The sequence below is a fragment of the Mastigoproctus giganteus genome, chromosome 6 (assembly GCF_048544385.1).
Source record: "Mastigoproctus giganteus isolate SK-2022 chromosome 6, ASM4854438v1, whole genome shotgun sequence".
Taxonomy (NCBI): Eukaryota; Metazoa; Arthropoda; class Arachnida; order Uropygi; family Thelyphonidae; genus Mastigoproctus; species Mastigoproctus giganteus.
The window spans coordinates 212,043,242-212,069,142 of NC_143580.1; the positions used below are offsets into that span (position 1 = coordinate 212,043,242).

Below are 25,901 nucleotides of genomic sequence, written 5' to 3' on the forward strand. Positions count from 1 at the left end.
AAATTAACGCATAGAGAAACATGCAGATAGTAAGAAGAAAAACTAAAGGAGTAGGAATAATAGAACCTGAACTCCATAAAGGCGAAAAATAGTGGTATTGATAAGAAATAGTTTCTCCTACGTCCTCGGATTGCCCTAATAATTTCGGAGAAATAAAAGTAAAGAGTGTAGGACAGTTTAAAGACATTACAAGATATAAGTTGTGGCTCAGGTATGCCCAGGATCGCAAACCCGTTCCTATAGTAGGACTCTGAGCTGAATTTGCATGTTATCTCAGCGTGAACTTAAATAAATTTAAATGAATTTAACTATATATGTTAAAAAAAAAAAAAAAAAAAAAAAAAATGAGACACTGTAATTTGCAAGCCGGTGGGTACAAGTTTTCTACGCCGTAAGACACCAAGAATGCAAAGTGTATCCTATTTACATATATACATGGCACTAAATATAACGATTATATTGAAAATTATATTAAAACAATAGGTTCAGAAAACAAATTGTTGTAATTATGTTTATCGCTTTCCTGAAATGATATTTCAGGTAAGCGATAGGGAAATTATTATTGATCAACCTGCCGTACAACGCTGTTAAGCCCGCTGAACAATTTTTATTACTCTTGCAGATATAAGGAATCCTTAATTAAAAATCAATTTAACACAATTAAAAATATTAAAAAGAATAACTTTTTAATAATTTACACTGGAATTCTGTTAATGTTCGTCGGCCGTATTTGATCTCTGATTCATGGATGCACATGCACGAAGACAAATAATCACTATTAAAGTTTCATGTTCAACCCTATTCGGTAATTTTCATTTCTGTGATCATGACATACGGTCGAAAAGCATTGTCAGCTTCAGGAAGGAAAATCATTTTGAATATTTTTGTTAGATTCTTTTTAATATTTTTAATTGCGTTAAATTGATTTTTAATTGTGTTAAATCGGTTTTTAATTACTTTTTACTCTAATGTAAGTTTGATTTTTTCGTTTTAATTTCTGGAGTGTCATATGGAAGTGTTCTACGTACTATATTGAGGTAAACTCCTCTTATTATTTTACAAATATTAATATCAATGTAGAACGTATTGAGCATTACAGCTCTGATTCATACTATCATGACTGTATCATGAAAGCTTTATATGTTGATGCTGCACCTTCTGAATACCAGATAAAGTTTGGGTCTAATGGATTGAGAAGCCTTAGAAGATGACTTAGAATGTGCCAAAAAATTGAAGATTATGCAAGACAGACCTATTACAGTGTTTATGCTTGTCAGAGTATGTAATATCTGTGGGGCAAGTACTGACCAACCTTCATGAACAAAACATGCTCTATGCACCTAGTGAGAGCTGATCATATCAAAGATCAACCTCTCACCAGATGCCAAGAATGCTTACCTCTTAAGAAACAGTACAGAGCTCAAATTTGTTTTGGAATTTTACACACATGATGTAGATCAAAGGGGTTTCTTTCAAGAATTGTAACTGGTGGTGAAATGTACACTCATCACTGTGATCTGGAAGCAAAATGGTAGTCCATGCAATAGAAACATTATGGGTTATTGCCACTTGAAAGCAGAAATCGACTCTCCACTAGGAAGATTTGGCAACCATTTTTTGGGATACAGAAGGTATCCTTTTGATAGACTACAGGCCACATAAAAAAAAAATCACTGGTGATGCCTATGCTACCATGTTCAAAAACTTGAGGTTCCATAAAGGAACAGAGTAGAGGAAAATTGACACTGTGTGTCACTTTTTCACCACAATGATCCTGTATGCGTGTTGAAAGATTTGCAGATTCCAGGAATTCAAGGCGCCTCCGTAGCCAGGTGGGAAGGAGCAGCAGTGCGTAGCACATGCTTCTTGATTAGACCGGGGTTCGAGCCCGTCACCACCAAATACGGAGGATGCGGAAAGGTCAGGGAATGACCACCGCATATCCCGGAGCAATATGGCCTTAAGTTGCTAATGCTCCTAAAAACTAAATAACAAACAAACAAACAAACCAGGAATTCAACCACTTGCTCTACAGTCCAGACATGCCTCCCCAGTGATTATTTACTTTTCAGAAATCCAAGTAAACATCAAAAGTAAATATCATACAAGTAAAAGCTTGATTTTCAAGTGATTATGATCTCAATAAAGCTAAATAGCTTTTTGAATGACCCTTGTACATTATTTTGCAGTTCTATTCTGTTCATTCTTTTTTTGCATGTTGTCTAATCCAGAAAAATATAAAAATAACTGCTTCCCTAAATTGTTCTCTGCCCCCCCCCCCCTCTTAGATTCAGAAGAATGGCCATTTCTGGTCACAGTACAGAACAGAAGAAACTACAAGGAATCTCTCATCTATTGAGCAGGATATTCAAATTTATCAAGATTCCAATGAACAGGTAAGGACATTATTCTCCATAATTAAATAAGAGTAATAGGTTGTAATAAGTGAGAGGTTTTACTTTATTATTGATAAGTGTATTTTGTCTTATAAGAATCTTTGTATACCAAATTAGTGAGATTTTTTTCTTTTGAAATAGTACTTTCCAACTTTCATGAATTATATATAAGTAAAATTATTTAAAACATTTTTCTTTTCTCTTTAATAATCCATCACTACTTGAGAGGTAGAATGAATGCAGACTTGAGGTCTAAAAGAAATATTTAGTTCATGTTATATTTGATATGATTTAATACTTCTCATGAAGGAGATTTCTCTTACTCTTTTTCTATATAAAAAAAAAGTTTTTTTTTTTAATTAGAGATTAGGTCAGCTAGTTACAGATAGGCACAGATTATGAGCATTTTCCAGTTGAAAACTGGACAGGATCTGTACATTTCAAGTGTAAATGGTCACTTACATATGATGGTCCAACAACTGAGCAGGTGTTGAACCATCATATAGGGCAGGGGTGGCCAACTTAATTTGTGATGCGATCTACTTTTTTTCTTCAAAATGTGCCGTGATCTACCATCTCAATTTCATTGCACATGGTTAAAAAAGTTAATCAACACATATGGAAATATGTTTTTATAAATTTTAAAATTAAATGCAATTCAGAATTCTTATTTTATATTCATACGTATTTAAATTTTTAATTTATGTGAAGTTTGTGTGTTCATGTCATCTGCCAAGCTTTCAAAATCGGGGATATACTGTGATAAGGCCAACTGTAAAGAATCTTCTCAATGCAAGTCCATAAGAGTAGAGCAATTCTTCATCTTTGTTTGTTTCAAATATGAAAAGGCCAATTCTCACATAGGTATGTGGAATCAAAACAGGAATTTAAAAGTTCGATACATTTTTTACATTTGGATACTTTTCTCGGATACTTTTACTTTTTTATATTTGGATACTTTTGCCACATCCAGCCAGTGCCTAAAAAAGGATGAAAAATCCCTCCCTTCCAGTTATTGTCCCATTGTAGTTACCACGCTCTTTCTAAACTAATGGTGGAATCCGTCAAACATATTTCCAAAAGTCTTTTTCTGATGATCTGGCTTTTAGGAAGATATCGTTTCACAATGTAATAATTTCATTTTCAAGTAATATTTTCTCCATGTGGAAAATCTCAGTGATTTTTTTTTCTGCAATTTGTTTCATATCTAAGTTGACGTTAAATGGATAAGAAATATATTGAACAAGGTCTTCAATTGTTTTAAAATCACTGAATCTGGCTTCAAAATCATCCACAACTTTCTCAATTTCAGAAACATATTTCACACTATTAAATTAAAAAAACAGGATATTTTTGCAAATGATCCTGCATAAGCCGACCGGGCCAGCCGGGTAGGTAAAGTGCCTGCCTGGCAACCCAAAGGTCGCGGGTTCGATTCCTGCCTCGGGCTTGGATCAAAGTACTGCAAAAACCTTGGGAGGTGCATTATGGCCACAGAAGCCTATGCGCCAACAACTACCAAAAAAAAAAAAAAAAAAAAAAAAAAAAGATCCTGCATATTCGAAAATTTATCGAATTTTTTTTCTTTGAGATCCTTAACCATTGCCAAAAATTGATATTTATATGCAGAAATACTACTAATCATGTCACCCACATTTTTATTTTTTCCTTGTAATTCCAAATTCAGGTCACTTAATTTACTGGTAAAATCTTGCAAAAAATCCAGATCACATAACCACTCCGTATCTTGTAGCTGCTGATAATTATCACCCTTTGATCAACAAATTTTTAAAATTTTATTCAGCAAATTTCGAAATCTCTATAGAAACTTACTCCGATTCAGCCACCTGTGTGTAATATCGGATCTGGTTCATTTTCGTCAAGTTGCATTCTGAAAAGTCTCCTTTGAAGAGATTGTCCTCTGATGGAATTCACAATTTTGAAAGCTATGTCCATAACATTTAGTGTTTAATCTTTTGCTGGCTTGGTGGTGGATGATACAGTGGTAACTCAAAAAATCTGGGAATTCATCATCCTTTTGGCACAATGCGATTAATCCGTCAAGTTGCCTCATCATTGAATCCGATTGGCATTTACCATGGAGTGCGTTGAAGTTGCCTTTCTAAATTTCCTTTTTTGGGTATAGTAATGGAAGAATTGTGAATCAAACAACAACATTTTTCTTTTATCATTACAAAAAAGTATTCTAGTTCCCACCCTTGATGAAAATGATGCGTTTTACTCTTTTTCGTAGTATTCATTTTTCATCAAAGGTTATTAAATTAACGTATAAGTACTGTCTAGTTATTAATATTAAGTAAGCTAAATAAGAATTAGACACATACAGTATTCTCTCCACAACGTAGCTGTGTGAATTTTCACTAGACAAGCCTAGTAGCTGCGTGGAGACAAAAGTAGACATGTGGTTCAATGGATTTGTAATAAGCATATGCAGTGGGACGCATAATAATAACATTTAGATTTTGACTAGTCTATTTTTTATATATATTTAAAATTCATCATGATCAACCGAAATTAAAGCCGTGATCAACTTGTTGGCCACCCCTGATATAGGGCATAGATATATATAGTAGAAAAATTGCATCATTTCCTTGCTTTAAAGTTTATTTCACTGGTATCTTCCTGCAATTAAATTATGACATTTGAAGACATTTTCTCATACTGTAATATTAATATGTTATTGCATCATTTGCAGGTTGTTTAATAGATGTGTTTTGGTTATCCTTGTCTATAAGACTTCCACCCACTAGCCTGTTCCATTTATTTTTATTCAGCAGAGGTATGGCATATAAGCAGTTACCTCTGAGAAAGAAATGTGTAATTATTGATATAATATAATAAGTTCAATAAGGAGAGTTTTTCTAGTCACTATATTTTTCAGAATTTTCATTTAATCAGTCTTGTGTGTTGATTTCTTAAAAAGAAATGTCACAGTGGAAATGCTGAAGCTGGCTAGTACCACAGCACAGAACAAACTTTATCATTGTGCAAGCTCCAGAAACCTAAAAGCTATGTGGGAGAAACACACTGATGTCAAAGAACTGTCTGGCAAATGCTTATCACGAGTGGTTCTTATTGGTTAAATCCATTAGGAAAAACTTGGGCTACAGAACATTCCAGTTGGACAGTTGACAATCCTTTGTTTTCTTCTAACTCTTTTATCGACAGTGTTGGTAAACTACCTCCTACCATACGCAGTGCACTCCACTCATTATCTCCATTTTAGTTTTCTGTTTGGTTTACTGACAGAAGGATGATAGAAGAATTTAGGTCTTAATGCCAGAAAAGCTTGGTCCTGATGGCACATCACTTGTCCTCAGAACCAGTGTGCCCGAGCTTTATCCTGTTTCTGTTACGTTTTTACACTTTCTTATGTCACTGATAGTATGTAAATTTGCCACATCCAGCCAGTGCCTAAAAAAGGATGAAAAATCCCTCCCTTCCAGTTATTGTCCCATTGTAGTTACCACGCTCTTTCTAAACTAATGGGGGAATCCATCAATTGCCATCTCTAACTGTCCCAAAGCTTTCCATCTCAACAGTGTGCACCAATATTGAATCTGCCATCATTGACCCATTTGTATTGGTTTATGATATGCAAATATGGACAAATTTAATGGAAAAGTTTGGCAAAATTCAAGCAGTTACTATTGATAATTTTAAGGCTTTTGACTGTTTTTGAATGAGCTTCCATCTCACGACAACTGTTTTTTGCAACGAATATCTAGTTTTCTGTTTGACTGTATCTTAGATGATTCTCTGTCTTCTAACTTATTAATGCTGGTGTTCCCAAGGTTCAGTTCTTTCTCCCACTCTTTTCCTCTTTGTATTAAAATCTTCTTCCATTGACAGGAAATCCTGTCCATAGTTTTGCTGGTGATAGCACACTATTTTCCACCTCATTGTACTCAATGAGGTAAAATCTCAGAACTGCCCTACCATGGAGTATTGTTCCCACATCTGGTTTGGTGCTCTCAAAACCTCTCAAGCTTCTAGACTCCACAAAAGAGGGTCAGGTTAATTAATGATCCATTTCTTATAGTCTCTCCACTCTGTCTCATAGAAGTTCAGTTTTTGTCATGTGCTTTTTTTTGTAAATATCCCCATGGGACTGTTCTGAACTGGCTTTTTAACCCCCCCATGCCCCCACACTCTTCTAAATCACTGAATGTATGCCACATCCAGTCAGCATTCATTCACTCTCTAGCACGCAACTCACAGAACCAACCTTTTCTCTTTATCCCTTGTACTTCTGCTTTCTGGGGGAACCTTCCTTCATATGTATATCTTGAAAATTAAATTCAACAGAAATTCAAATCTGATATCAACTGGTATTTTCTGTCTTCTCAGCTTTCAACCCATAATATACTAATTATTATGGGTTCTAATATTTGTCGTGTTTGGGCTTTCATTAAAAAAAAACCTGTGAGAGTCTTTAATCTTCTCTGATGAGTCCAGATTTAAACCCTACAGTAAACTACTGACATATTATGGAACAGAAAATTGCTGCAAAGAAGCTATGAAACAAGTAAACACTAAGAAACCATGTCTGGCACCATGAATTGAGCAAGGATTACATTTAAGAATCTTTTATACTTTATGTCAAACACTTCCATCATGCAATGTGTTAATTAAAGCACATCATAAACCAACAAAATGTCACAACAGCCATGTTCTTAATATTATTACTTTATAATTTTTTTTTTTTTTAAGAAAATGCTTGGAACGTTGGTCATGATAAGAACATGTTTGGGTGACAGAGCATCTCTCTTAACTTTTTAATAAATAAATCAATTTAATACAGTATTTTAACAGTTTATAAGAAAATTCACTTTAAGAGGACATTTATTTATTCACTCTAGAGAGCAGAAATTTATAATTTTTGCCTGCTACTGTATATACAAAGGAAAGTACAATGGGTTTCCGAAAAGTAAGGTAGCACATTTTATTATTTTTTTTTCTTAATAATGGTGAAAAGGAATGAGATGAAATGTGGTGGACAGATAGGCACATTAATAACGTTCAAAAAGACTGCCAGTGCAGTGTTGCGATACTGTTGCCTCAGCAGATTCCAGTTGCAAAATGGCGGTTACCGTGCGAGTGTGGGCCAAAACAGGTGTTCGTGAAGTTATTTGCTTTTTGCAAGCAAAAGGGAATGTCACTTGGTTAGTGACATTCACCGTGAACTGGTTGCTGTGTATGGCGAAAAGTGATGACAAAGAAGCAGATGTGTTTTTGGTGTAATGAATTTAAAGCAGGCCATGTTGACATTGAAGATTGACATCGGGCGGACGGGCCTTCATCGAGCAAGACAGAAGACAACATTTTGCACATTAAGGGCATCGTTCTTGAAAACAGCCAAGTGAAACTGTGTGAAATTGCACAAATAGTGAACGTGAGTAAGTCGACTGTTCACGATGGCCTTGGCTTTTGAAAGGTGTGCTGCCACTGGGTGCCCTGACAATGGTCAGAGGAGGACAAAGCAAAACACATGGGGATGTGTCTGGAGAACCTGTTGTGATACGGCGAAAAAGGAGAGGACTTTCATCACTTTATGGAGAGCAAACAAGACTCCATGACCTGGAAACATCCACAATCTCCTGTGCGCAGAAAATTCAAAACTGTTCCCAGCATCTGAAAAATCATGGCACAGTGTTCTGGGATTGCCAACGCGTTCTGTTGGTGGATTTCTTGCCGAAGGGAGGAACAATCAATGCACAGCTTTACTTTTAAACCGAAAGCCAACTTTCAATGCAAATGACCAGGACTCCTGACAAGCGGCGTGATTTTGTTGCAAGACAGTGCAACTCCACACACTGCCCACACCACTGATAAGTGGTTGCACCGTAATTGTTGTAAAACTCTGTCACATCCACCCTACAGCCCAGACTTGGTTAGTGCCTTCAGACTTCCATTTGTTCGACCCTATGAAAAAACACCTTTCAGGAAAGCATTTCACCATGGATGAGGAAGATCATCAGGCGGTGCAATATTGGTTACTGCATGTGGGCACGAACTTCTTCAGTACTGATATTGATAAACTGATCCATCGTTGGGATAAGTGCATCAATAAAACTGGAGACCTTGTGGAGAAGTAGTGCATGATCACTTATTTCTTGGTGTGTAATTCAACTTCGTATTATTAAACATCATCGAGAGAAAAAAATGTGTTACCTTACTTTTTAGAAACCCCGTGTACAATTGTCTCAGACAGCCTACTGTCTCAGTTGTTTAGACATTGGTTTCTGTATTACAGCAGTAACATTACAATCTTCTGCAATAAACAGATTTTGAACTGCTTAATGTTTGATGTTAAAATAAGATCTCTTAAATCTATAATTCTTAAACATGTACTTCTTAAATTTTATTAAAGAAATACTGCTTCATTAAGCATTGTTATATTGGCTGTTTTAAATTATATCAAACAGTAAGAACTTGTACATACCTTCCCAATGTTGATATGAGATTGGAAAGTTTATTGATAATTACAGGGTATCTAGGATTTTCCCACGTCCATTATGCACGGGCCCTATCTGATGCATTCTTTCCTATATTGTATTCACATGCATGAAAAATCCTTGTCACCATTCATTACCTTCTTTAAATAAAATTAAAATACTCCTGCAATCCTATATTGTTTTACTCTCTTAATCAGTGAGATCTCATAATCAATCTTTGTCAACCTAACGCCTTTTTTGTGGTATTATTACAGGTCAATTTACAGACTCCAGACAAAAATAAATCATTTGTGGTATTTAGAGGCTATAACAGATTGAACACATGTATCATCTGTGCTTCTTTGCTTATAGCACTGAAATTAGATCAAGGATTAAAGTATAAGGTTAAGCCATTTTCCCTAAGGTATATCAGCTATGACTGAAGAAGCAAGGGTTTGTACTTGTCCCCCCTTTTTTTTTTTATGATATTATTATGTTTAATCAGCATTCCACCCTAATGCAACTAGAGAATGAATAACAAACGTGCTATCCAACTGCTTTGTGTCTCAAATTCTAGGATGAATCAGATTCATCAGATTCTAGGATGAATGTAACAGTAAGTAGAAGCTGAAAAATCAACTTACTGAACACTTTATGAAAGTACAACCATTTTAATAAAAACAATTACAGTAAACCCCCGCTATTCGCGGGGGTTACGTTCCTGAGAAATGCCGCGAATACCGAAAACGCGAATACTGAGTTATGGCTCCCATAGTAATAAAGGGGTTCCGTTCCAAAGTATGAAATATATAAGAAAAACTAGTCTAAAATTTTGTCTATGTATGTATTATATGTACCTTCATAATATGACTATGTACATAGACGATACATAGTGAAATGCAAGCATATGACATCGAAATGAAAATAAGAAACAATTTAATATTAAATGTAATATTTATTAGAAATTTCAAACAAATCTTTCAAACCAGTGCCTTTGCTTGCTAGCAAAAAAAACATCCCGCCAGTGCTATCACCAGTTTCGCTAAAGTGTTGATAAAGGAGTTTTGCCTTTTCGCGAATGAGTGAACTTAACGGAATTTTATTTTGAGTTCGGTCTTCTATCCACAGATTTAAAGCTTTTTCTATTTTTTCTAATTTAACATCACGAGTTACAGAGCAAATTTTTGAAGCAATTAGCGCGTTTTCACGGACACTACGGCAGATTTTTTCTTCTGATTTTTTGATTGATCGTACCGTTGACTCATTGATTTTATAATGTTTTTCCACTGAGAAGACACTTTCATCATTAGAAATTTTGTCTAATAACTCAATTTTATTCACTAATGTCATCACCTTCTTTGATATTTTCACATTTCTCTTTTGATTCGTAGCCATATTTTTGTAGGGGTTAGAAAGAACTTGTCCACAATAAAGTCACTTTCTTCCGTTAACACACTTAAAAAAGTCTGTTTTACACTGCAAAACGGTAGATTTATCATTTTTGTAAGCATATCAATTTATAAATTGATAAATTTATTCAATTTATAAGCATATAAATTAAAAGCAAACGACGAAACCTTCCATGACAAACGCATAACACACTGAACAAGGATTAGCGAGAAACATCCACGCTCGCGATTTTGTCACCCCTCTCCCCCCACCCACTGAGCGCTGTTTTGACTGGGAAAGATAATTTTAGCCACGCCCATGTTTTTTATGGCGGAAAATATTCACGGCGCTTTAAAATTCACATTTTTTTAGGTTTCATTTTATATTAAATCGGCGATCGCGAAACCGCGAATACAGATACTGCGAATAGCGGGGGTTTACTGTACTGCTATACACACAGTTAAACAATAGGGTTAAATTATCATCAGCATCTGTTGTAAACATCATGAAATAATTGTTCCACAGTTTTGCTTGTCCATTCCTTCAAATTATCCGGCCGTGATATTCTTCTTCTTCCTCTTACCATTAATTCTTCCAGTCAGAATGATTTGTGGCACTGCATATTCTTCTTGATGTTTCATAATGTGACCAAAAAAATAAGTTTTTCGTTTCTTGATTAGAGACAGCACTTTCCTTTCTCTGCTGACTGATCTCAATACTTCCACATTTGTAATTTTAGCTGTCCATGGAATACGTAATATTCTTCTATATGTGTACATCTTGAATGCCTCCAATTTCTTAATTGTTGCTTTCTTTAATGTCCAAGTCTTGCAGCCATAGAGTAGTGTGGATCAGATGTAACACTCTATTACTCTTAGTTGAAGGGTTAAATACAAAATTGTAAATAGTGACTTAAGTTGCAAATTTAATCTAGCACACATTACGTCTGAAACTCTTAATTCCTTTTTATTCACCCTATACTATCAGCTCCTTAGTCTACTGTATGTACCCTCTGATAACATATATATGTACAGCTATTTTGTATACATTGAGGTTTTAATTATCATTCAATAAAATATAAAATAAAGTATATAAAATAAATAATAATAATGAAATAATGATGAAATAATAAAAAAAAAAAAATAATAATAAATATAACTAGTTTCCTTTCCTCTCCCTGAATGGACGCATCTCCCTGGATTCCTTCAGGAACAATATATTTTCTTGGAGCATTAGCAAGACTTTCTATCATTCCATAGTCTGTCTTTCTTTCTTCCTTTATTTTTCCTACTAATAAATGATTTACATTCCTCCCAGGCAGGAATGTTAAATGTGTCTTGTGGTATGTGGTACCAACATGTAACCAGCAGATTCTCTAACTCCTGTAAGGTCTGTGATGCCGCAGCTCGGAGTTGCTGTTTCAGCACAAACCACAGATGCTCGATGGGATTGTGATGTCTGGAGAATTTGGAGGGCAGGGCAATACCTTGAAGTCTTCCTCATGTTCCAGTCTCGAACAATCTGGGTGGTGTGGCATGGCGCATTATCCTGCTGAAAGACAGCACCGCCAGAGGGGAAGACCGTTGCCAGGAAAAGGGTATACCTGGTCAGCAATGATGTTTAGGTGGGTGGTAGATGTCAGAGTGCCCGGCACATGGATGACTGGACCCAGGGTATTCCAGCAGAACATCGCCCAAAGAACAACATCGCCGCCACTGGCTTGAAACGTGATTCATCAGACTAGGCAACCTTCCAATCACTCAAGGTCCAATTTCAGTGCTCACATGCCCATTGTAGGTACTGTTGCTGGTGGACCGTGGGCACTCGGAGCAGCCTGCGGCTATGCAGCCCCATTTTCAGCAGGGTTCGATGTACTGTGTATTGGGACACATTACTCCCATCACTAGCATTCCAATTACCGGCGAGTTGCGCCACAATCGCCCTTCTGTTGCCATGTACCATCCAGAAGAGCCTTCGCCCACCTCGAGCATCGGTGAGCCATGGTCCAACATCTCGCTGGTGGTTCATGGGTTCCCCCTCCTTGGACCACTTTCGGTAGGTACTAACCATGGCTACTGTGAGCACCCCACCAGCCATGCCGTTTCGGATGTGCTCTGACCTAGTCTGGCCATTACAATTTGGCCTTTGTCAAACTCATTTAAATCTGCTACCATTCCCATGTGAAGAAAAGAGTAACACTGATTAATGGAGCTCAGTATCAGGTGTTTTTTATACTGTGTCCCGACCCGCAGCGTAGTTCACCTGCAGTTGCTTCGATTTGCATAATGACTCGCTGGTCATAATGTTTTGACTCATCGGTGTATATGCATTATGTAAAGATATCCAGCATATCTGTCAAAGGAAAAAGAATAATTTAATTAGATTAATTTTTTATGCTTAAAATATCAGTTATACTGGTTTGGTAACGATCATATTATATTCCAACTTGAGAGGCTGTGTCATTTGATGATCAGTCCAAATAGTTCTTCTAACATCATTGGGAGGCAAGTTTCTCTTTTGTTGACATGAAAGGTTTCTCATGCCATATGCGACATCTATTTTGAACATTTATTAACAGATATCCACAATCAAAAAGCAAACTTTTATAGATTGTGGATATCTGTTCAGAAAGAGAAATTCTTAAAATTGATGATATGAAATTACTTGTCATCAAATGACAAATAATAAATAAACCTTTGTATATATGCAACCAAAATGCTCTCTACTGTAATGTTCCAAATAAGTTTTTACTTGATGTTGAGATTTTTAACAAATTCAGTCTTAGAACGTTTTGATTTAATCTTTTAGTCTGTAAGCAATAATTCTGAATTTTTTTTGTATTTTTGTGATAGAAAATGTAATACAAGACATTAAACATTCTTAATATTTTAAATAATCATTTAATTTAACCTCTCAGCAACTGTAAAATTCTGAAAGAAGAATATTGAAATGAGGAGGAATATCTGTCTCTTAAAATGCATGAACATAGATGTTATGGATACTTCTCCCTGAAAAAAATTTTGTTTTTGGATAAATACAAAGTTTTTCTTTTAACTTTCAAATATTATGATCATAATGGCAGTAGTCCCCTTTCCTTTAATTTTGTAATATGGTTTCGTGTCTTCTCATCTCTATAAATGTCCCTATGGGTGAGGGAAGTAGTGAGCAGCATCACTAGTGCAAATTATCCTTTTTACACATGAATAGGGTGATCTGGGAAGAGAGCATTTTGACTACTTATGTTGAGTTTATTTCCAATGACCCATCACTGGGAATTTATTTGAAAGGTGCCAAAGAGTACATTATAAAATCTTTGTAGAAAATATATTTTTGTGGGCGGGGGCAGGATGCAAATTCCATGCTACTCATTGGCTATGTTAAACTACTGAAATGTCTTGCTATTCCAAATACATTTTAATATATGTATATATATATATAAATTTTTTTTAGGTTGAAAATATTCAAATTGGAATGTTAGTTATAGCTCCATTCTATAGTAATCGTAGGATTACTTATCACCGAGCAAGGGTGGAAGCATTCAAGGACTCAGAAGTTACTGTAAGAAAAATTTACTGTTATTTTTATTTCAGTAAAATTTATAAATGAATTTAGTATTTTCATATAAATTTATCTCCCGATTTTAATCAAAATTACCCTTCTGGGAATTTTAGTTAAAAAAAACTATATAAAATTGAAGTAAATTAGAGCAAATGGTTCAGCCATATAATAGCTATAAAACATTAAGGTATATGAGTTGGGAAAAGCCTTATTTGTGTATATGTACATTACTCCCATATTGTGAAGCGTGTCCATAAAGTTTCCTTAAGCAGAAGGATTTTGCTATTTATTTGTAGTGTATGCCACTACCTAGATGGACATTTCAGAAAGATCTGTCCATTAGTGAGTAAATAGGCATCATTGTTTTAGCACGAAATGGTGTCAGACTTAACAAAAAATGTTTTTGTCAACATATTATGTGGGCAAAAGTATCTGAATACTCTGGGATTTGGTTAAAATGAGCCATGCCCTCCATCCACATAAAACCAACTACATTTGTAGTAGAAATAAGCAGATTAGCAAAATACAATAGATGGTTTAGCTTAGTGACTTCCAATGGGGAGTCATCACAGGATGCTACACTAGTAGTCAATCTGTTTGTGCCACTGCAGCAAAAATGCAATAGATCAATGGTGGCTGATATAATTATCAAATGGAAACATCAGGGCTGAAAATGGCAATTGAGGTTTAAAATTGACAAATGCAAAGTACTGCATATGGGTAGCAGTATTCAGAGATTAATGAGTCAGATACGAAGTTCCCTGAGCAGTGCAGATAGGCTGTCAGGACAACTCATGAGGTTTTGTCAATGATATACAGGAATTTTTCTAGCAGAGATAGAGGTGATTATCTCTTTGTATAAGGCAGTGGTCAGGCCACATCTTGAGTACTACCTATAGGCCTGGAGCCTCATTTTTGGAAGGATGTAGAGCTGCTGGAATGAGTACTCAGAAGAGTAATGAGGAGAACAAAGAAGCACTCTTACCAAGAAAGGCTTCAGTTCTGCAAATTGTGGTATCTGAAGACTAAAGCACCTATGAGGTGATCTGATGGGTTTAGCAAGCTCAGTGCTGATGGGATTCTTCCTCTTACTCGGACTTCACATAAGGGGGCATAAATTCAAATCGAGGAAGGATGGTTGCATAATAAATGTGCAGAAGTTTGCCTTTAGCCAGCGGGTTGTTGATTGCTGGAACAAACTTCCATCTCGTGTTGTAGAAGTGGATAGTTTGAATAAATTCAAGGAAGAGCCAAATAAACTGTTGGAAGGTATGGATAGGTGAGGGTATGGAAGGGTTTTTTTTGGCTGATGAAACATCACATTACACAACAAACAGTGTCAATTTGCACATTTTTCATAGCCCATCATAATTGGTTCCTGGAACCAGGGCTGTGCGGAGCCATTTTAGTACCTGAGGCAAGAATGAAAAATTTGGCCCTCCCCTAAAATATTAAAAAAAATTTTTTTTAATAAAAAAAAAAAAAAAGACTTATTTAAAAAACATTTCTGGTACACATTTTAATAAAGGTAAAAGGATGACAAAAAAGTAAAATAAAAACTGTTTAAAGTGATTTTTATTCTCATAAAGCATTTATTATAAAATATATAACATTTATTTATGCATCATTCATTTCAAAAATAATAACAATATTATTATAAAATGTTTCATCAAAAATGTCACAAATTAAAATAATTTTAATTATAAATAAACTATTTCTTTAATAAATTAACAATAATATATTACAATTAAATTGTGTATCTTCCGTAGAGGTAGAGCATTTAGGCTCGATGGCGTTGACGATAACTCTACCAGGAAATGAGTAATTGAAGTTATAAAAATGACAAACAGTAGTGCGACAACTTTGGTGGTGCTCCAGATAACACTGGCATGCAGAGCTCAGTATTTGTACAGTGACGTGACAAAAATTTTTGTATTGAAAAAGCAAGATGATAAACGGATTGGAATAATCAAAACATAAAATCAAAAATGTTGGGAATTATTTAATCTTTCTTTTTGATTTTAAGCTTTTAAACCTGAGGCAAGAGCCTAGTTTGCCTAGCCCTCGGCACGCCTCTGCCTGGAACACTGGAAATCTGTGTTATGGAGTGGTGAATCATGGTAGATGGTTTTCTGATCTGATGGCTGTATTGGAATCTGGCAGACCAGAGAATGTTAATTAGCAGTGTGTTATCCCAACTCTGAAGTTTGGCAGAGTTGCTGTCATCATGGGGTTGTTCATTTCAGTTTGGGTTTGGACTGTTGGTTGTTGTTACTGGAATACTGAATCCCATGTAATACCTTGACTTTCTGGATAGTTATGCTCTTATATCGTCACACCACTATGTGGCAGACCCTGTTTGTTTCAGCATACCAGCTCAGCTTATCAAAACTGCACAGCCTGTGTGACTTGGCCCCGAGTGCTAAGAGAGTTTCTAAGTGGTTTTCCTAGTGTGATTTACTAGTATCTTTCTAGTGTAAGTACTAGATTTTCATAACTTCTTCTCTGCTTGTAACATTACTGTTACCTCTGCTAGCAACATTAATGCTCTCCTACTGTTCTGATTGCTTGGTCACTGATTTTCACCTCTCCTGCCTCCAAAGGTGAGGGTTGGAAATCTGGGTGAAAGCGTGATTTTTCCCCTGGGCTAAAAGAAGAAAAACATGGAATTTGACAATTGCCTTCTGATTATCATACTTTAAATTAAATGAAACTTACCATGACACACAGTAGAAAAGACTACATACTGACACAGAACAACAGGAGTGTCTCTCTCCTTATCTTCCACTATTTGTCAAACAAATGTACGAATACCCTCATTTCTCATACAGAAATGTTTAGAAAACATGGCAAGTTCATCAAAAATGGTGATAAAAAGATGTAGATCCAGTGATTTATTAATTGAAACTGAGTCATAAGTAATCTGAGGCTGCTGAAACTCTCAACCTTTGGCATACCCATGCAAGTTACCCCACATGCAACAATAAATATCTCCAAAGGGGTAATTGTAGAGTAGGACTTGATGAATGTCACAGATGATGAACTGGTCCAAGAGTTAAAAGATTAAACATTTACACAAGCCAAGCAAATTATGATCAGATAAGATGGTGGACTTCTTCCCACATGGAATATCATCCTTATGTTTGTACACCAAATTTACCTTCCTGTGTTAAAGCTGGCTACCTCAACTGCTCTATAAGACCCTTAATTCCTAACCCTATCAGATGTTTTAAGTGCCAAAAATTTGGTCATTCAAATTTTCCATTGAGGGATGCAGTGTGCCTAAACTTTGGATCCAAGTCCCACACAAATGGACTGTGATGCTGAAACACCACATTGTCCAAACTTAAGGCTAGTACCCCTCTTATTCTAAGTCCTCTGAACTGTGGAAAACAGGAAAAAAGATAAAAAAATATAAAGTAGAGTGGACAGTCACCCATCGGGAGGCAAAGAAGCAAATTATTCTTGCTACACAAAAACGAACCTATGCAGCAGCAACAAAGAAATGCCATTCAGGTGTGGCACAAACCAATGTGTCAGTTTTACCAATTATAGCTATTTCAGATTGGGGTCAAGCAGTACTCTCAACCTCGCAGTATTCTTCTAAGGAACAGCATGTGACAGATCATACCAATTGCAGTACCTCCAACTGCATCCCACACGTCAACAGAAGCTCTAAAAACTAAAACAACAGTCCCAACCAAATTTAATGAACATGGATAGAAATGACAACACCAACCTGGATTAACTAGTTTGGCATCACACTGGACATCTTATCTTACAAAAAAACGATAAAATGAAATTGGAGACAAAAACAGACTGGACCTAAAATAACAGACTGAATCAATCCTAACTGTTATAAACAGATAATGGATTACATCATACAGTGTAATTGTAGAGGCCTGCATACTGGTATCAATGATACGTATGGCCTAATAAAGCAGTATAGTGTGGCAAAGTTTCTACAAGAAACTAACCTGTTTCCACAGGTAACTGCAACATTCAAGAACTATGCTATCTCTCAGCAAATAGAAATAATAACCCTGCTGTGCATGGAGACATGCCCATTATTGTAAATTAAACTATAGACATCCTTAGAAGTCATGGTAATACATGTCTCCTTAGGAATTATGCTAACAGTAGTTTCAATCTATCTGCTTTTGTCAAACAAAGATTATACTTATGACCTGGAGATTCCTTTCCCCCTTTGTTTATTAGGGGACTTTAATGCACATTACCTGCTCTGAGGCTTCCCACATAGACAGATGAGAAAAATTTATTGAATCAATTCTCAACAAACATAATTTAACATTGCTAAATATGGGTACTAATATTTATATCCATTTCTACACTGATACAACTACAGCTATAGACCTGACAACCTGCTCTTCATTGTTTCCACACATCTGGTAGTTAATGTTGGATAAACTGCTAAATAGTGACCACTACTCCATTATTTGTGGAATCCAAAAGTATCAGGCAGAATCCACACAAAATGGAAATTTTCCTAGGCTAATTAGAATTTATTCACTTTCCTATATCTTCTTTGATTACAAAATCATCAAATACCATCCTGTTGATGCTGCTGCACAACACATATTCTAACTGCTGCAACTAATGCTGTATCCAGTCTGTAGAGGTCCTCATAAACATGCTAATCAGATGCATGCTGATTAAAGAACAGGGCACTTACATCCTATTCTGTAAGCAGTCAACAACTGAAAACTGACAAAAACTTAAAAGCTAAGGCACAGTTTGTAAGGAAACAGGCAAAAAAAAAAAAAAAAAAAGAGGCTCCTGGATTCAGTTTGCCTCTGCTATAACAAATAATATGGACAGCACAATAATCTGGAACAAGATTAAAAAAGCAGAATGATAGATTTCCACCACCATCCTCTAATTTTGAAGTGGAATGGGCATGATTTATCATCTCCAGTGGAAATAGCAAATGCTGTAGCAGAAACTGCAAAAATTCCAGTTATATCTACATATGAACCACCTTTTGAACAATGCAAATTAAATTTCATCATGACACTACCTCTTTGATAAAACCAACCCTCTCTGTTGGAACTAAAGGAGGCTCTAAACAAATCAAAGGTGGTGTGCCAAGTCCTGATGGGATTTATTAACTCACGTTACAACATCTAGATAATGAGACCCTAAACAGCTTTACTGCTGTTTATGGATCAGGTCTTCTCTGAAAGCTACTATCCTAGCTCATGGTGTCATTCAGTAGCCCTAGCATTCCCTAAACCTGGAAAAGATCAGACAGATCTGCACGACTGCACTGATGTTTATTTCCATCTGCTTAGACAGGTCGTTATAAAAGATGGTCCAAAATAGACAATAGCCTGAAATCCCATTCAATTATCAATGAAAATCAGTATGGCTTTTGGAAAACTCAATCCACATGACCCATAGACCATAGATAGCCCTAATAATGAAATCCGAGTCGAACATATGGAATACTTTTATTTGGGAAAAACATCTTGTTGCCTGGATATTGAAAAAGCCTTTGATACCACTTGGTACTGTGGCATCCTCCAAGATTTATATGCCATAAGATTTCAAGGTTCCAATGATCATACAGAGCTTTCTTAAAAACAGCACTGTGATAACGTACTTGCACAGTTCTTAAAAACAGAACTGTGCAAGTACGTTATCACAGTGCTGTTTCACAAACTTCTGCCTAGAAAGATGTCTGCAGGAATTGGTACTCAATGCTATGCTCTTTGCACACAGAATAACCAACATAGTACAGAGATTTCCAGTTAATGTTGACATCTATCTCTACACAGACAATCTTACAATATCTTGTCATTCACGGAATATGTGCTATGTTGAGTGACAGTTACAACGTGCGATAAAATAGTGTCATGGACTTCACCAGTGGTTACTGTCTGTTGGCTTCAAAAACTGCAGCTGTTCACTTCTGCAAAAAAAAAAAACACATCAGCTACATCCGGAACCTGAATTACTGCTGGGAACTAAGCCAATATCACTTTCCAATAATATCTGATTCTTAGTGTCTAATACTTGATGTATTAGACACTAAGATAAAACGTGTATTATCTATTTGAAAAAGCTGAACATATTTCAAGTTCACATCTTATAACATGGGGCAGATCACTATATATTTCTCCACCTATATCAAGCTGTGATCAGATCTCAATTAGATTATGGAGCTCCAATTTGTAACTCTGCACAAAATGCTATTAGAATGTTTCAACCCAGTAAAACACAGGTGCTCTCAGGATGGCTCTTGGAGCATTAGTACCTTGCCAGATCAAAGTCTGTATATAGATGCCAATGACCCTTCAGAGAAAGATGTTATTCTTAATTAGGCAGTCAAAATTTGTAGTCTCCCTTCTCATCCCATTCAGACTCTGTGATCCTCCGTGTGAGCCTCATGAGAATAAAAATGCAGGAATTTGCCTACAAGGAATAATGCAGCAATGGAATATACAATTGGCCAGTATATATTGAGACAGAACATTCTCCATGGAAAATAAGCATACTCCCATGTGATAGCTACTTCTGTTGATGGGTGAAACACTCCCTGGACAGACAAACTTTTCAAAAACTACATACAGCCCATGCCAATGCACAAGTTTTTATCAATGCACAAGTTACTGGCAGTTCCCGCTTTAAGAGTTTTTTTTTTTTTTTTTTTTCAAGTATCAACAAAATTGAAAATATGAACAGTAATTGCAAAAATTAATGCCAAACATTCATAAATAAAGCATTTCAAACCATGGGCATAGCTATATAATACAGTACTACCGTGCATGCATTTGTTTGTTCAGGCAGAGATAAGGATGGAGGTCCAACTCTTAAAGAATTTTGGAAAGAATTCCATATTTTAGATGCAATCAAATAAAAAAAAACGAGCATGGAACAAAATTGCAGAGAACACTAAGTGTTCGGAATAAACTCTGTCATCAGTTTATTGATAACTTGGAAGGATTTCAAGAACCAGCAAAGATCATACAAAATGAAACAGAAGCAGTTGTAAATGTTGCTAACCAGTTGCAGCTTGAGGTTTCTGCAACTGATGTCACTGATTTGCTTCAAGTACACAATGGAGAGCTCACAAATGAAGACCTCATTGAAATGGCAAAATGTGAAGAAGCTGAGGAAGAAGGTTTAACAGCTGAACTCCTGTTTGTTCCTTCATTCTCAAGGGGGCTCGACGAACTTTTCAACACAGAAAAAGCAATTGATATTTCGAGTCACAAGATTCAAATTTTCAGAGCACTAGAAAAGTTGCTACAGATTTAAAAAATGCTTATGCATGCTATTTTGAAATTTATAAAGAAAAGAAAAGACTGTCTTGGAAACAACAACTCTTGAAGCATTTCCAAAGAAGAAGACTACTCCTTGTGCTTCCAATAAACTGACAAGTGATGAATCAACAATGAGCAATGAACCATCAGTAAGTGTGCATTTAGTCCAGTGTTTCCCAAACTGTGTTCCGTGAAAAATCGTAATTAATAATTAAAAAAATAAAATAAAATAAATACAATTTGTATATTTGTAGCATACACCATTTTTTTTTTTATCGTTATAATTTTTAACATTATTTTTTTTTTTTCTGTTATTAATACTGTATACCGACATAGACTAATAATCAGATAGACCGTGGAACACTTTATTTTGGCTGACTTTTGCATAGAGAAATATGCGTAGAGGTAATGACATCTAAGGAAAAGTAGCAATGTAGTGATCTAATATGCCATTCGTATGCGATTTAGCCTGGAGTACATCAATTGAAGGTGAGGGGTAGTGAACTGATATAACTAAACTCACTTCCTTGTATAATTTTTTTTTTAATAATTATTATTAAAATAAATGACCATGAATTTGTGGTTGAAAAAGGAACTTTGAAACAAGAAGCAAGTACTTCTAGTATTGCAACTGTGGTCGATGAAAACAAACAAAATATTGTCTCACTTCAAAGTGAGGATGAACAATCACAGCCTTTTGTTCTCCAAAAATCTGAAGTGAAAAAACAGGAACAAACTAATAAAAGACCAAAACGAAAGTATGATGACAGTTATTTGAATTTCGACTTTACATTTGTTGGAAATAAAGATGCTCCTGATGCACAGTGCATCGTATGTAATAAAATATTAGCAAACAGTTTTTTGGCTCCCGCTAAACTTGTTTCGTTAGTGTTCCATGACTAAAAAAGTTTGGGAAATGCTGATTTAGTCAATGATGAAGAATAAACATTCTTTAACATTTGTATGACATAAAATATTTCTTTATTATTATATTTTGCTTTATTTTATATGCTATATTTTCATTTCTTTGGGTAAATAAATCATTGTTTAAGCATAAACTATTGTTTTGTTGACCTTTACTTAACATTAAGTCTGTGGAATATAAATTCCTGCTTTACGAGTTTTCGCTTTACGAGCGCACACTAGGAACGAATTAACTCGTAAAGTTGGAAAACTACCTGTATACTATAATAATGCAGCAGTGGAATATACGATTGATCAGTATATATCAAGACAGAACCAGTGCAACCTCCATAGAAAATAAACATACCCCCATGTGATAGCTACTTCTGTTGATGGGTGAAACCCTTCCTGGACAAACAAACTTTTCAAAAAGCTACATGCAGCCCATGCCAGTGCACAAACTCTTCATATCAGTATTGATGGCTGGGAAACTGACAAGCTATATGATTTGCAGGAGTCCTTCCAACATCTACTGTCTCACTCTTGCTACCACATGAATGCAGGGTTTTACAGCAGAATTTTCAAAATGCACATCCACTTTTTAGATAAATCAGGTTACTAATACTTCAACTCAATGACAATAAACAGTCCATTACATTTTGCTGGATTCTGGCATGTTGGACTACAGGAAAACTAACATACAGATCAAGCAGAAATAAACCCTATAGAATTGACCCCCATTCAGTTCCCTCCACTGATTATAAACTGATCATACAGCAACTATATAATGAAAAATGGGCTCAACTGTGGGGCATCCAAACTTGTAATAAGCTAAAAAGAAAGTTGAAACCATAATTATGGAAATCCATCGACTGGGAGTAGAGTTATTACATGCAGAATGAACAACGAAATGATAATTACTAGATTTCTGTTGACCCAATTTTAATGAAATTTGGAAAAGCTTGACAAATATTTTTAAGAACTAAATATAAATTTTATGTAGATGAATCTATATAAAATTTATCCATTAGGGGTTGTTATTACATGTTGTGAAATGTAATAACTCAACTCCTGTAGACAATAGTTACTTTACTCATATCTGCTACCCATGAGACCTAAACAGATATTTATCAATTTAATTTTTTTCGAGATTTGTGGGTGCCCATTACACTGAGTGAGCAGTTTATTAGGTATGCAGATCAAGTGATGATACAATAGTGAAAATACCTTTATTCTTTTAGAACAGTCAAGTGATTGGGGCATAACCTTCATAAGGTGCTGAAAATGTGCATTAAGCATGCTTGTTGGCATGCTACAATCAGCTATTCCACCTCTTCCTACAGATTCTCAATCAGGTTGAACTCCTGGAACCATTCCAGAGTGATCAGAGCCTTGTGATATGGTGCTTATCCTGGTGGAACTAAAAATTACCAGATGGATAAACTGTGATCATGAAGGGATGCACCTGATGAAGTCCAGGTGCCAAGAGATTTTGTGATGATTTGTCTTTGCCAGTGAATTTGCTCTCTCTTGAAGATATAAAATCATTCCCTTGTTTACAGAATTACTCTAATACTCAATTAAATAATCCATAATAAAGGGTTCACTTTACTAGAGCACGAGGAAAAAATAACCTCCTTTCTTTCTTTTTTGTTTTTATTTTATTACTAACCCACTACCCCTTGGTTCCAAATGTGGCACTGCTCATTCCTCCACCTGGAACCTGGAGGGTTAAAGCTCTTGCCTCACAGAACAAATCCTGACAGGGAAAATACAAGAGGAGCCTGGTTCTGTCATGGCAAAATTTCGAAAGACTGACGTAGACAGAATCCAAACTCAAACATTCCTAATTATCTATTCAACTCAAAAACAACTGATTGGAAAAACTTGCACCATTTCTAGTGCAAAAATGCCTAAAAAATACAATAGGTACCCCCCAAGACTGTTCAAGATCAGGAGACTTACTGGTTGAGAGACTCTGTTAAGATGAGGCATTAATAACCTCCTTTCTTAATAACCTTCTTTATAACTGTCCTCTTCTGAATGGAATTTAGAAGCTTGAGAGAGGTTTTGAGGGCACCGTCCCAGATGTGGGAACAATATTCCATGGTAGGGTGGATTGGCGATTTGTAATGTGTTTGTGCCAAGAGAAATTAGAAGTTGGGGTAATCCCCAAAAGAAATATAACATCTTGCCTAGAAATTAGAGTGTCACCAAAGATAAACATAGAAGTAGAAGAATCCTTTTTGTGAGATATAAAACAGGATTGAGTTTTAAATGGATTGAAATCAACTAAGTTGGTAATTCTCCTGTCTTTGCCTCACTGGAGAATTACCTGGAGATTGGCATTTAAGGAATAGGTAAAGGGATATTCGAGAAGTTGAAGCTGATTGAGCTGGGCAAGGTTTCTCAAACTGGAATGCAATATGCTAACATCGGCAAAGTATGGATAGGATTTCCAGTCGATGGAAGAAGGTCATTAATATACAAGAGGAAAAGAATGGGGGGGGGGGAAGAACTGCACCTTGAGGGACACCAGCATTAGTGGAGACTTTAGAAGACACAGCCATCTATCTACCTTCACCCTCAGTGAGCGTTCAGAGAGAAAACTGGATAACCAATTACAAAAAAATAGTTGACAAACCATGAGATGGAAGCTTGTTTAGAAGACCTTTATGCCAAAACGATTGAAAGCCTTTCAGATGTCAAGAGCAACTGCTTGGATTTCACCAACTTTTTCATTGAATTTGTCCATAAATGGGTAACATAAGCCAGAATATCACCAGTGGATTGACACTGACAGAATCGTTACTGGCGATTGTTGATCAGACGGAAGGATTCTAGGTAGTTTAAGAGTTGGAGGTTAATTGACTTCTCCATTACTTTAGAAAGAGTAGAAGTAATTGCAATGGGACAATAATTGGATGAGAGGGATTTGTCACCCTTTTTAGGACATGGCTGGATATGAGCAAATTTCCAAGCAGAAGGAAAAAAAAATTGGAATAATGATATTGATATTTTTGGATATAGCGTACACATGGTAAGAAAATACCCAGATCCTTGACATAATGTGGCCTCAACAATGCTCTCCCCGCATACACACTACTCGGATTCCCTCCAGTCACTATCTCGCAGAGTAGAGGTAGCAAAATTATACACTAGCTCAGTGGTTTTCAACCGTGGTGCTGCAGCACCTTAGGGTGCCGCAACAACATTCCAGGGGTGCCACGTAATTTGGGTTTAAGTTACTTAAACTTATTATTTTTTAAAATTTATATGTTTATTTCATTATAAAACGGTGTACAGTATGGTAGGGGTGCCATAAAATAAATTACTTAGGGGTGCCCGTTATTAAAAAAAGGTTGAAAACCACTGCACTAGCTGATCCGGAAGCCTCCTAGAGAGTTGCCAATAGGTTCGGTCTGGTGTACTAACTAGTGTCCAGCCTACGAACACTTTTAGATCTGTACCCACATAGGTATTTGAGGTTATGATGGACATCATAACCTCAAAAGTCATCAGTCGTACTGCATGGTGGACGAGATGGGAAGCGTTGACCGGAACTTAGCTCTGGAGACTAATCATGGGTTCCACTACTTCAAGCCTCCAATAAGCAAAGTGGTGGTATTGCACCAGTTGATGAGAGTTATCTACCACCTACTATTGCCTAGTAACACAGAGGGGTGGCATTCCTCCATGTGATGTGGTCGCCACACCTCGACCCCTGCTTACGTTGGTTCACACCTGGGTGGCCACCCACAGTGTGCTTGTGCATGGGGGTTATACCCAGGATTACGAACAGTTCCACCATTCTGAAGGTGTAAGCAGAGGATTTGGCTGTCAATGACCTTCACCAAAATTGGGTCCACTTGACTTGAGTATCACTCGAATATCAGTTTCATCAGCATTTT

The 25,901-nt window shown here is 36.1% G+C and overlaps 1 protein-coding gene across 1 annotated transcript in view; it reads left to right on the forward strand.

Annotated features, from left to right (window-relative positions):
* Positions 1 to 25,901, forward strand: part of spn-E (tudor domain containing 9 protein spindle E) — a 421,802-nt gene that overhangs the window by 298,269 nt on the left and 97,632 nt on the right. The window contains exons 27-28 of the mRNA XM_090376707.1: positions 2,289 to 2,396; positions 13,694 to 13,801. Coding sequence (XP_090232833.1) covers positions 2,289 to 2,396; positions 13,694 to 13,801 — 216 coding nt within the window. The remainder of the gene's footprint in view (positions 1 to 2,288; positions 2,397 to 13,693; positions 13,802 to 25,901) is intronic.